We start from the raw sequence: 13,073 nt of genomic DNA, 5'->3' as shown, positions 1-13,073 counted from the left end.
GCCTGGCCGGTTTAACGCTTGTGATGTTTCAATGCATTCTAGTGCAATGGCGCACTACAAATGTTAATAAATGACAAGAAGAGTGTTAGGCGTCATCTAACCTAAGGCACTCTCCAGGATCCCTTCGAAAGATTGGCTGCGCTAGGGTCTGATTAGATTAGATTAGATTAGATTATAAGCTACACTTTAATCTGAACAAGGACAGCAGTCTTTAGATAGTTTAAAACACATTAAAAAATGTGTTCTTTGATGTGCTTTGGAATTTAATTGAACCAGAATTTTGAATATATTTCTTTTATTTTTTTAGTTAAATAATATAACTACAAAAGCTTATACAATTTCAATTAAAGTGTCTAAAACAACAAGAAATAAAATTATACCAGACAATGTAACACTTTGGATAAGTTTGGAATTTTATGTTTTATATTTAAAAACATATTTTAAAAATTATCTTTAAGTCACTACCAACCAACTACCAACTGGTGATAATCGGGACAGCAGTCTGAATAGGTACAGGAGATTTTAGAGCAATACATTTGGAAATCGGTGTACGAATTGTTTTGATATGTTCCTGTTGTAATCGAAATCAATCAAAACAATCAGAACATTATTCAAAAACAAATTAGCTTAAACAGCTGTCTAAATTCGTTACTTTTGTCCTAATTTGCTCCAGATGCCGGTTTATGATGAATAGCTAAATAATTTTTAAAATATTATGCTTTTTTTCAAGTTTAAAGTCATAAATATACATGAATATAATAATAAGTATTTTTTTAGATAAATAAAATTTAGTAGAAAATATCTAAGGTGCAAAGCATTTTGCGGATCTGTAAACAAAAATTTGAACAATTTTCCCTGTCAAATTAATGCTGTTATATGCCGAATACAAATTTAATGCTTTAAAATGCTTATCGATTACTAATTTCCACAACCAAATCTGAATTCCTAGACCAAAATTTGATATGTTTTCAATTTCGGGAATTCCCGGGACAAAATATGAAAAATCCCGGGATTCGGGAATTCTCGGTTTAGGAAAAATCCCGGGATTTTTGTCCCGGGAATTCCCGGGATGGACGCACTAGTCCAGACACCGTCAAAACGGCATTTTAAAGTTGCATACGCCCTTTTCATATGTTAGGCTAGATTTTTGAAACTTCTTACTATTTTTCTTTGAAAGGCCAACTTATCACCTTTCATTTGCGTATAAGACAATTGAAATCGGTTGAAATGGCGAGGAGTTATGATTTTTCAAAAAAAAAAAAAAGGTTTTTGCGAAAATCGACGAAAATGGCAATTTTCCAGACCATCCTAACACGGCGTAGGTCACCCTAATGGCCAAACAAAAAAAATACGGGTCTAATTATTTTGGCCAGGGAACCCCCACAAAAATTTTGAGCCCGATCCGAGCACTTTTGTTTTTTCCATGCTGTTTTCGTGGGGAATTGCTGTATATTTTTTAGTTAACTATGAGAAAATAATTCTTATCAAAATACGAAAAATATAGTTTTGAAAATTTTTATATTTGGGTCATACATAAGGCTACCAACTGTACGGATTTGTGCCTTATCGTACGGATTTTCTACCCTCTTCACGGATTTTCAACAGGTCGAAATTTTTGTACGGAATTTTTCCCATGATACGCATTTTTTACGGAATTTTAACAACTTTTTTATTTTTTTTTAATTTGGCCTTGCTTTTGCTAGTTAGACATTTTTATTGAACTGTCGGTTTGATTTTAAAGGGATTACTCGGGCTGTTTTCTGGGTTCTGCTCAGTTCAATGTTGATTATCAATAATTGTTTTTTTTTTCAAATTCCTTACTGAACATATTTATCCAATAAAAAATTCAAATGCTTTCTAAAGCTTACGAAAACCTGAGAATTAACAAAACTAGAGTTTTTTTTATAAGGTCCAATAATTTATTGTGTTTCTCATGTTTATAAGACTTTGGAAAAAAAACTCTAGAAATGTTTTCGTAAAAACACTGATAACGATATTATTCGAAAAAGAAACCTTGACATTTCGAAAACTTTTGAACGTTAAGCAAAATAAAAAGAAGAACATAAAGTTTTAATTCAGCAAATCACGATTTATTTCGTGAATGTTTTTAAACGTACAAATCATAAGCACTCTGATAGCAAAGTGAATTTTGTAAGCTGCAAAAATGTCATAGTTTTTTAATTACCAAATTTCCAAATTTATCTAAATATTTCCGTGACAGTTTTTGTTATACCATGGTTTCATATTGGCAAAATGTACGGATTTTTCCTCAGCAAGAGTTGGTAGCCTTAGTCATACATAACCCATCAGGCCTAAAAGGGTTAAGGCAGTTTTTGTAGATTTAGCTCGGTTTGTTCTAGGGGTCGTATCCGATTTCCAATTCACTTCAAATTTACGTAGAATTTTCCGAAGATTTTGAATATTTCAAAATTGAGACTAAAAAGTGCCGTCATATAGGCCTACACGGCAGATTGAAACGTTGTAAAATAGTAGTTTATGCAACAAGTTGCAAAAAGAGGATTTTTTCAGCACGAGTCGTACATTTATCCAACGAGGTTCACCGAGTTGGATAAATACGACGAGTGCTGAAAAAATCAAGTTTTGCAACGAGTTCCATACAACATTTTTTGCAATTTCGAAAAACACCCATTGAGTGAAATTTTAAGTCGAATTTTCATGTATTTTGTCAATAAATCGTTTAAATCAAAAAAATGTTCAAAAGTGTCACTTTTCGAAACAAGTGCTGAAAAGTTCAACTTTTCAGCACCCATTTCAGTGCTGAAAAGTAGAACTTTTCAGCATTTATTTTGAAAAGTTCTACTGTTCGATTCTATTATTTTTGGTACAGAAAAGAAGGCCTTTTTGTCGTTCAAGAATGACAGGAAAAGTAAGTAGTTTCACAACGGAATTGCAAAAAGTTTGTTTTATAGGAAAATCGTAAAAATATAAGAATGCTGCGATTGGCCAAAAAATGTATTCCGTAGGTTTATAGTCCATGAAATTCCCTAACTTTTGATCTAAGAGAGTATGGGTGTTGTAGCCTGTTGCAAAAAGATATTGGGGTTCGGAAAATGTTCATTTTTAGCAGTAATTTGCAAAATCCATGAGAAAAAGACATATTTATAGTACATTTTGAAGGGCTTCAAAAGACCTTTCGTAATGACAAAAAAATACGGAATCCCTAATAATATATAGAAAAAACAGGAATCGTTAGTCAAACAAACCGCAAAAAAAAACAAAAAAAAAAGGTTTTAGGAAAAATGCTACTTAAAGTAAAAAAAAAAAACTTGAAAAAATAAAAAAATGGAATAAATATATTTCAAAGATTATATAGCCTAAAAAGAGCCTTCTCAAATAATTTAATATATAAAAATTAAAATTAAAAAAAATCAGATAGTTATTTTTGCTTCATAAATCAAAACTTTACATATTTTTGATCCACATTTTATCTTAAAGACAAACACAACGATTTTGACAAGAGACCACAACACCAACTACGAGTATTGTCTAGGCGGTGATAGTAGTTCAATATCTGCCACAATCATGACGGGGAGGCGCGCCACGGCGGAGAAAGCGTTTTGGTTGAACGATTTTTGTGGCTTGCCCTGGGACCTGTCACACACTGCACTGGGAGTCAACCCCGAGGAGGGGCGGTTCACTATAAATGGGTCGCCGACAGGATCGATTGATTGACGTTGACTAGGGGGGAAGCGATGAACATGAGTTGCAAGGGAACAGAACTTTAACTTTTGGGATTTGGAGTTTGGTTTTTGTTAAACTTTTTTAAGGGAAATATTTGTTGACATTTCGGTAGAATATTTTGAAATGAGAAAAAAAGTACAAAGTGTTCTCAAAATACGTAACAAACCATCCGATCAACTTCTGCATCACTCAGTAAAATCGAATTAATGGAGCATAAATTGAGATTCAAATGCACTCGCTTAAATAAGGAGAAAGGTCGCCTTCGACAAATGTACTTACTAGCAGCAGTATTATCTCCTTGAAATCCATTTTTTATCAACTCAAATCGTCTACCATCTTTTATTTATTATCTGCAAAGAAAAAAAACGAGAGAAAGAGAAGAGGTATAAGAACATGGGGTATAAAAATGGGTCATCAGCAAAAAAGAAATGCTTCTTTTTATTGGAAGTCGCTCGATTGTTAATAAAAACATTTATTATGAATTCAACTCTCGCTTCGAACCTCACTTTGCAAAACCGCACCGAAAAAAAAAGAAAGAAAGAAAGCTTTCGCTGAAAGGACTCATTGTACAGTCGACCTCCAAACGACTAAAATGTGGCTTTTCATTGACTTTTTTTTCTCTGTCCCTTCATTCAAGGTCCAAAATATAGTTCTATTGTTTCAACTTTCCGTTGTTTCCGCCCGAACGAATGCTACTGAATCTTCATTCAGCTCAACTTTCGCTCTTGTCATCTGCAGTATTAGAATATGGTTGATTTCATACTTTTTTTTGTCTCAAATCAGGAGGACAAACTCCACTCTAAGGACTTGCCATCGGAACAAGATCGAAGCGAACCCATTTTTCCGTTTTTTTTTCGGTTGAGCTTCTTTTTAATCACTGCAGCAGAGGCTGGAGCGTGGAAAATTTTGGCTCCGAGAAAGACATTTTTCTTGTTGCAAAAAAAGGGTTCATTTTTCCGGGCTCACTTGGCACCCACTGACTTTTCTTGCCGAGACCCAAGAAGACGAAAAATGTGGAAAATGAGGGTGAGCTGCGAAAAGGTGCTGTTATTGAAAATTGGTATCAAATTTTATGATTCAATAATAAGCCGCAAGGATTTTTTTGTGCTCTTGCTTGGTGCCAAATTTTGCCAAGGCGCCACGGGACGATGGCACCGTCCGTTTTGGCGCTTGAGGTTTTTGCGGTTGGAGTTTCAGGGATTGCGAGAGGGTTTCCCAGGAGAAGTGAGGGATTGAGCGAATTTGAGAAGGAATCAGATTTAGAATATGTGTTTTGGGATTACCTGAGAAACAGCTAAAGATTTTGTGAGCATTCAAGAGTTATTATTAACCCTTCAATAAATCAAAAACATGTTTCAATTCAAACTCAACTTAATATCATAAAGATAACGTTCAATAACTTTTTAGATGTTGGTTTTTAACTCTACAAAGAATAAAGTTACAAATGTTATAAGATTTTCCAACATCCAATATTTTTGCCTTCCTCACCTTACTGAGGAAAGGCTATAAAATCACTCGGAAAATGAACTTTTTAATTAGACCTCCTAGACCTACCTTCATTTGTACATATCGACTCAGAATCACCAGCTGAGCAAATGTCTGTGTGTTTGGCTGTATGTAGACTTGTGTACCAAATCAATGTCACTGGAATATCTCGTCACAGGCTGATCCGATTTTTGCCGGAATGGTTTTAATCGATCCGTCTTAACGTCCCCTAAGTTGCTACACAGCAAAAAATCCGATGGTAAAATCGCATGCAAAAGCATGCACATCACCTTTGTGAGAAAAAGCATGTAATATTGTATGAGAAAACGTGTACACAAAAAGCATGTACCGAAGAAAAAAAAATCAGTTCTGCTCACCCCAAAAATAACATCAATCCGGCGAGAGTCATATTCAGATTACTAAGTCCGCGCCCCAACCCACTCGGCTATTTCGCCGCTAAGAAAATGGTTGGATCCAAGGGGTTTCCAGCATCAAGGATTACTGACCAGTCTAAATGGAATTACCAGGATTACTGGCAATATGTCATGAATTACTTTGATTTCCCAGAATTACTTGGGATTTCCAGAAACCACGCAGAATTGCTCAAATTTATAAAAATAACTTGGAATTACTGCCTAGCTTCCAGCATATTTAGAATTGGATCGAATGACAGCTGTCAAATGCACAAAACCACGTGCTTGGCAATAGTACGTCCATCCCGGGAATTCCCGGCACAAAATTCCCGGGATTTTTATATGTTGTACGGGGAATTTCCGGAATTAAACAAAAATCATAATTTGGCCTGGAAATTACATTAGCATTACAATTAATAAGTTTAAACTTTTCTAAAATTTTGCATAAATTGGTACTATTTTATTTGTTGTCATTTTTGTTTTTAGACATCTTAAACCAATTTTCAAGCTGTTTTATTCATGTCATATAGAAATAAATAAAAAATAAATATTTATAAGATACTTATTTAATTTGAATTAGAAATGTTGTACATATAAAATTCAAAGCACAACAGAGAACAGCAAAAATTTGTTTAACACTGGAACGCCCAACGCATGTCCAACTTACACAGACGCCCAAGCAGGGTTACCAGGTCAACATTTGAAAAATCTGGCAAAGTACCGATAAAAATCTGGAAAAATCTGACAGACGAAAATCTAACAAATCTCAATGGTGAAGATGGGGGAGGATATGAATGAATTTCAAAGTTTGTAGAACTCAGATGATTTAACTGTTTTTAAGGCCTGAAAAAGGTAGAATATACTTTTTATTAAAGAAAAACACATTCTAATATTTTTGATTTTCAATTGAAATCTTTCATTTTCATTAAAAAAAACCCGATTTAATCCCACCTGGGGTGAGAAAGAGCCTTTCTTACTAAAGAATATAACAATGGCAGAACTTCTTTCAATTAATAACATCGACTTTGTTTATTTATAACGTCAGCTCAAAAGAAAGTCCTGATGAAAGCAATGTATTATGATGATATTATGAGTATTATGAATGATATGATTTCCAAAAGAAATAAAAAACGCAAGTTTTCACCAAAAGAATATTTTTAATCGTACAATATGTTTGTACGTTTCTAATCAAACAAGCGATTATGACAAACGCGATCATAGCAAGCTTCCCAACAACGCACACCGCGGTTTTGGTTTTCTAGTTTCGGTACGAGCCCTTTTGTGTGACTGTGTTGGTGTTTTGGTTCATCGTACCAGCGCACCAAGACAAGGTACAAGTGAACTGCGTGTGCCGCACGGTGCAGGGAAGCTAGCCATTCAGCTTCTGCGAGAGTGACAGAGTCAGAGATAGCTATTTTTAACAACCGCACCACTACACACTCAATCGCGAGAACCTTAGGAAGAAAGCCATTGGAGTCGCCAGCATTGAACACTTTGAAAACGAAATAAACGATGAAAAGCTTAGAAAGCTCCTATTGGAATCCAATGAACCCTGTTAAATAAACTTACAAAATCACGAAAAACTGATGTCTACATTCAGGCGATTTTAGGAGCGCACGGGAAACAAAATGATTGTAGCCGGATGAATGTCCTATGTCACAAAGGTTTTTGCATAAACATTGGACAGTTATGCAAAAACGGACAGGGCAAAAGAAACCGAAAAGCTACGATATCTTACATATTGAAGGAAACATCGGTAGACAAGCTACTACAAAATGAGTATAAGTCGAGTCACAAAATATATGCGCCAGCAATCTCGCGCCAGTATTCGAAGCTCAACTTGACAACTTGGCGACGAAGCGTCGAAAATCGATGCAGTGTGATTTTTTGACGATTTTTCCGATTAAAATTGATGCTGAATCGACATATTTACGAAGATGGAAATGACGTCCTGCTTTAAAGTAAAACCTATACCTTTTTTTAGTAAGAAAGGCAAAAAATGTACAAAATGAGCATAAAGTGAAAAATCTGGCAAAATCTGTCAATATCTGGCACTGAGAAGCATGAATCTTTATTCTGTCTGACACTTGAAAAATCTGGCATTCCCAGATTTATCTGGCAACCTGGCAACCCTGCGCCCAAGCCTCCCAAAAAAGGAGGAACAGTAACTTCAACTCACTGGTTCTCGGGCATTACTCAGCCAATCGGGACGATTCTTGTTTTCAGTGATTTGTAAGAATGTCTAGATGATTGTGCAGAACTTAATTCGATCAAATCTGTAATTTTTGCGATCAAAAACATCGTTCCACCTTTTTTAAAACGACTGCCGCCGCGGAATTTTTGGCGATTTTTTTTTACACGCGAAAAAAAAAAGTTGGAACGATGTTTTTGATCGCAAAAATTACAGATTTGATCGAATTAAGTTCTGCAAAGTTCTATAATCATCTAAACATCTAACAAATCACTGGAAAGAAGAATCATCTTGATTGGTTGAGTTATGCCCGAGAACCAGCGAGTTGAAGTTACCGTTCCAACTTTTTTGGAGCCTTGGGCGTTGGAATGTTAAGCTATCTAAAAACTGCTATCCTTGTTTAGATTGATATTAATAGTATTGAGCTAATTCTATAAATTTAAAGCTTGAAAAACATAACAAATATAAAGAAAACATAGATTTTATGACTTTTTCAAAAACTAAAAACTTCCCGGGAATAAATAAATATTTTTCCCGTTTTCCGGGAAACTTAAAACCAGGGAAAATTAGACGTCCTGCTTGGAAATCATCGAACAATTGGGTAAATATCAACATCATTTTGAAAACTGATTTTGGCGTTTGAGTGCATTTAAAATCCAAAGCACAACAAAGAACAAAAAAAATCTTCAAAACTATCTTAAAGTGCTATCCCTGTTTAGATTGATTTTAATAGTATTGAGCTAATAGTTTGATTTTAAAAACATAACTAATATAAAGAAAACATAGATTTTATGACGTTTTCAAAAATTTCCCGGGAAAAAAAATATATTTTTTCCGTTTTCCGGTAAACTCAAAACCCGGGAAAATTGGACGCCCTACTTGGAAATCATCGAATAATGTGGTAAACATCAACGTCAGTTTGACAACTGATTTTGACGTTTGAGTGTTTTTCATCCGAATACATTTGAATTAGAGAGCATCCAAATTGGCGGACATTTCGAATCCGCTCTGTACTTCTTACAACCATAAAAAGCATCAAGGAAAAGCAAAATGCATTCTGCCGATTAACCTTTAAAGAATTACTAGTAGTTACTTGAATTAATGTTGTTGTTTATTTTATTAACGTGACTTTAACCTAGAGAGGTCATTCGTAACATCTTGAATTAATGGGAAATACACGAATTACTGAGTAACTATGGAATTACTCGAATTACTACGGAATTACTAGGTAATTCCAGAATTTTAGAAATTACTGCAGAATCGCGGAGTAATTCTGGAATTACTGAATTACTTACTCAAAATCCGAATGATCCCGTACTAGCTGTAACTTTGGTTTCATACATGAAAATTAATAGGCAATAAATAGAATTATAAAAGGTTTATCGAAATTATCTTTTTAACAGTTATTTTTTATTATTTTATTATTTTCTGAAGTATGTTTTCACAAACAAGAATCATGGAATTACCAGGATTACTGGGATTATTAGGAAATACCAGGATTACTCTGGAATTACTCAGTAAATCCGGAATTACAGAATTACTTGCTCAAATTCCAAGTAATTCCGGATTAGTGACCAGTCTGACACGATGCTGGAAACCCCTTGGTTGGATCATCACCGATGTAGCTGTAGGTTCCCCATACATCGTATGCAGTTAACACAGGGTGTGACGTACGGAAAACCTACTGTTACATTGGCATTGATACAACTATTTTCATAGCGGCGAGATAGCCGAGTGGGTTGGGGCGCGGACTTGGTAATCTGAATATGACTCTCGCCGGGTTGATTTACTTTTGGGGTGAGCAGACCTGATTTTTTTTCTTCGGTACATGCTTTTTGTGTACACGTATTCTCATACAATATACCATGCTTTTTCTCACAAAGGTGATGTGCATGCTTTTGCATGCGATTTTACACAGATTTTTTTTGCTGTGTATTTAAATTCATGCAGTTTTATCATGTATTTAAAAAGTTATGTTAAAAAAACTGTTTCATATTAAATTAAAATTATGGTAAAAAGGGTGGTTTTTTCATGAAACCCTCACATGTTATATATTTTTAGAAAGCATATGAGAAGACCTTTTAGGTGGAGTAAGATTTTCAAGATCTGACTTACCTATCTTAAATTACAAGCAGTTTAAAAAATGGTCTGAATTCACATAACCTTAACTGGTCAGGTCTGATCGCCACGAAAAGCCGTGTAGAGGGATGCCATTTTCCTCAAAGGCCGTGTCTGTATAATCTAATCTAATCTAATCTAATCTAACACAAACACAGCCAGTCCGATGAAAGCATGCTGGAAAGTCTTGTGATTAGATTACGCCCCAAGCACTTTTCTTGTCATTATTAATAATTGCAGTACATCCGAGAACACCCGAAAATGTATTGCAAAAATTAAAGCGGCCAGCCCTACTACGTTGTGTTTACCGCAGAGAGGATTCTGAGAACGGATCACATTTCACAGAATCTACAGGGGAGGAAGGATGCGTGGACATACCGTACCAAACGCTCCAGTTTAAAGTTTCATCTGTGTTTTGTATAATGTGTTAAGTTTAAAATATAGTGTGGTTATATAATCAATTAAATATAATAATGCAATATAATGATCATTTAATAAAATCCCTTCACCCATATATAATAACCACGCACCCAAGCACACAAACAGCGACACAAAAGAAATGAAAATGAGCATGCAAAAACAAGACAGCGCGTCCCCGTGGTCAGCGCACTAATCTCAAAGGCCGTGTCTGTATAATCTTGACTGTAGGTAGTAGAGTGTAACAAAATTGACTTTTTAGCGGGCATTCACGGGTTTATTCCGGTGGGCATACTGAGCCCAAATCCCAAATATGTGCTGGACGTAACAGGAGCTGGCGCTCCGCCCTTCAATTTTAAATGGAATTTAACCCGTAAAAATACTTTTTTTCAAAAATGTCTACTTTTGAGGCATTTTGGCCACCAATGCGTTTACCAAAAACATCACTGGCGTGTAGGCCAGATCCTTGCGCATCTTTTGGTATATATAATATTGAAGTTTGGAGCACCCTGGAGCTCGGTACAGACCTTTAAAGTTTGGCATTTTTTCGAAAAATCGGCCCCGGCAAAAAAGATATGCGTCGCACCTCACGACGCAAAAAAAAGTCCAGAAAATCCAAATACAAAACGTTATTGCCAATTAAATTTAGTTTTAACATAAAATTTCTACTCTTATTCTGATAAATCGAAACCAGATTTTTTAGAATTGTCTGAAATCTTAATAAATGCCTTTTTAAAGAAATCAGATTCAGCAGGATTGAAAGCACATAACAGACTTTCCTAAAACAAGTAATTATTGTTTGCTATGATAATGTACAACCAGATATTATTTAGGTTTTTCTTTGCAAGCAAATCTCAACTTAAAATAATTACATTTTTATCAATTCAACATTTTTAAATCAATCGTTTTAATTTAACATTTCGAAATCCTTCAGCCAGGACATTTATTCATAAGTTTGAAATTATACATTTTTAACCACTAAAATGTAATTCTTCTAATTTTTAGCAATTTTAGTTCTACGGTGAACTTAATTTCATCATAAGTATTGTTAAATATACATGTTATATGTTATATGTAATAACTTTTATTGTCCTTTGGTGCAAAAAATAGCCTACTTTTCCTAACACAACAAAATAGTGCTTAAAAGTTAGACTTTTTAGCATAACATTGCCAAAGTCTTGTAAAACAAGTGAAATCTTTAAGATTTTTTTTTAATTAGTTTAACATGATTTATTTGGACAATTTTTAAATCCCTTCTATAGGGGGGAAGAGGGTTGGTTATATACAGATAAGAAAAAATGCTATCGCATGTTTACTGTGCATTGAAATACTTATTTTCTATAAATTCAAGCAAATTAGGTTACTTTTTAAGGTTCTTGAGTTTGAAATTGCTTTCAATTATTGTTAAAATTATGAAAAAAAAAATTAGTAGGTTCCATAAGATTATACAAAATTGATATTATATTTATCTTTTTATTTGCGAAACTTAATTCTCTTTCAAAAACTAAAGGAAACTAAAAATAAAACATTTGATAAGCGTTCATCTAAGATATTGACGTTACTTGTGTGGACGTCTAAAGTCTTAAGGAATATTCAACTAAAATCCAGATTTTGTGTCACAATCCGTGCAAATAAACAATCATATGATCCATAATTATAATAATCCATATTATAATTTTAAAGGTGTCAGAAGCTTTGTTCGTATGAGAAAAAGAAAAGCTACAAATATTTATTTATAGCAAAATTTTGTCACTTGTATGCTTCATTGTGCTACGTTTGCATTAATAAGATGCGATGTGAGATGTGACATGATAACACACCAGCAACGATTTTTTTTTTGAAAATAGTATCATTGTTCAAAAATGAGCATGAGCATGAGCATGAGCATGAGAGACCACCCATGGTTGTCCTTCTCCGTTGCTGAACAGGACCGTAATATCCTATCAACACAACCGGTCATACGCTTCAACGATCAAATAATGTTTCCCTTATCAACAGCATTCATGAATGCGCTGAAAAGATAAAACATCACGGTCATCAAAACTAGAGCCGTTGCTAATAGGAAACAGTCATTGGCCACCAACGGCGCCCGCCATGTCAGTTTGTAGATCTCGAGGGAACGGGACGGGAATGTTAGTTAGCACAGGCTGCTACCAAGGGTGGGTTCTATACGATATCCACACCCCCGCGTGTGCCGGAAAACTACTTCTACTTGGGATTTTGTTAGTGGGAAAGGGTAATGGCCAGGATTCATCATAGAGGATGATGATGTGGCCCAATAATCAATGAAGTTTGTTGAGTGATAGGGTGATGTATTATGTATTCTCAAGGCAAACAATCGGATGATGCAGATGAGACCATTCCCGGTTATTTGGTGTTGAGTTTAGCACAAATGATTTAATCTTAGACAGCCGGCTGTGGAAAGATAGAATCAAAATTGTGTTTGATTAAAAGGTGAAATATTATACTCAGCGTAACACATTTACGTAGAGTTGACCTGAGACTATTTATACTTTTAAGTTTTTATAAGATGAGCGACCAATTAATTACTGATGAGTTATGAGTTATCTGAAGGACTTGAACAATCGCGTTGAAACAATATTTGTCACCGTGCTTTACGAGCTATAATGCTAAAATGTGATTTCGCGGGAAACGAAAGGTCAAATATAATTTATATTATGCTAACGCAATTAAGAACGAATCTTCCCATGAAACAATCGCAAATCATAGAACAAAGAAACTCGACT

At 34.7% G+C, this 13,073-nt stretch overlaps 1 protein-coding gene across 1 annotated transcript in view; it reads right to left on the bottom strand.

The window, feature by feature from the left end:
* Positions 1–13,073, bottom strand: part of LOC120425208 (protein madd-4) — a 475,137-nt gene that overhangs the window by 157,730 nt on the left and 304,334 nt on the right. Inside the window, 1 exon segment of the mRNA XM_052707974.1 lies at positions 3,982–4,052. Coding sequence (XP_052563934.1) covers positions 3,982–4,011 — 30 coding nt within the window. The 5' untranslated portion in view covers positions 4,012–4,052.

The sequence above is a fragment of the Culex pipiens genome, chromosome 2, assembly GCF_016801865.2.
Source record: "Culex pipiens pallens isolate TS chromosome 2, TS_CPP_V2, whole genome shotgun sequence".
In the NCBI taxonomy this organism is placed as follows: Eukaryota; Metazoa; Arthropoda; class Insecta; order Diptera; family Culicidae; genus Culex; species Culex pipiens.
This window is presented reverse-complemented; position numbering and strand designations above follow the sequence as displayed.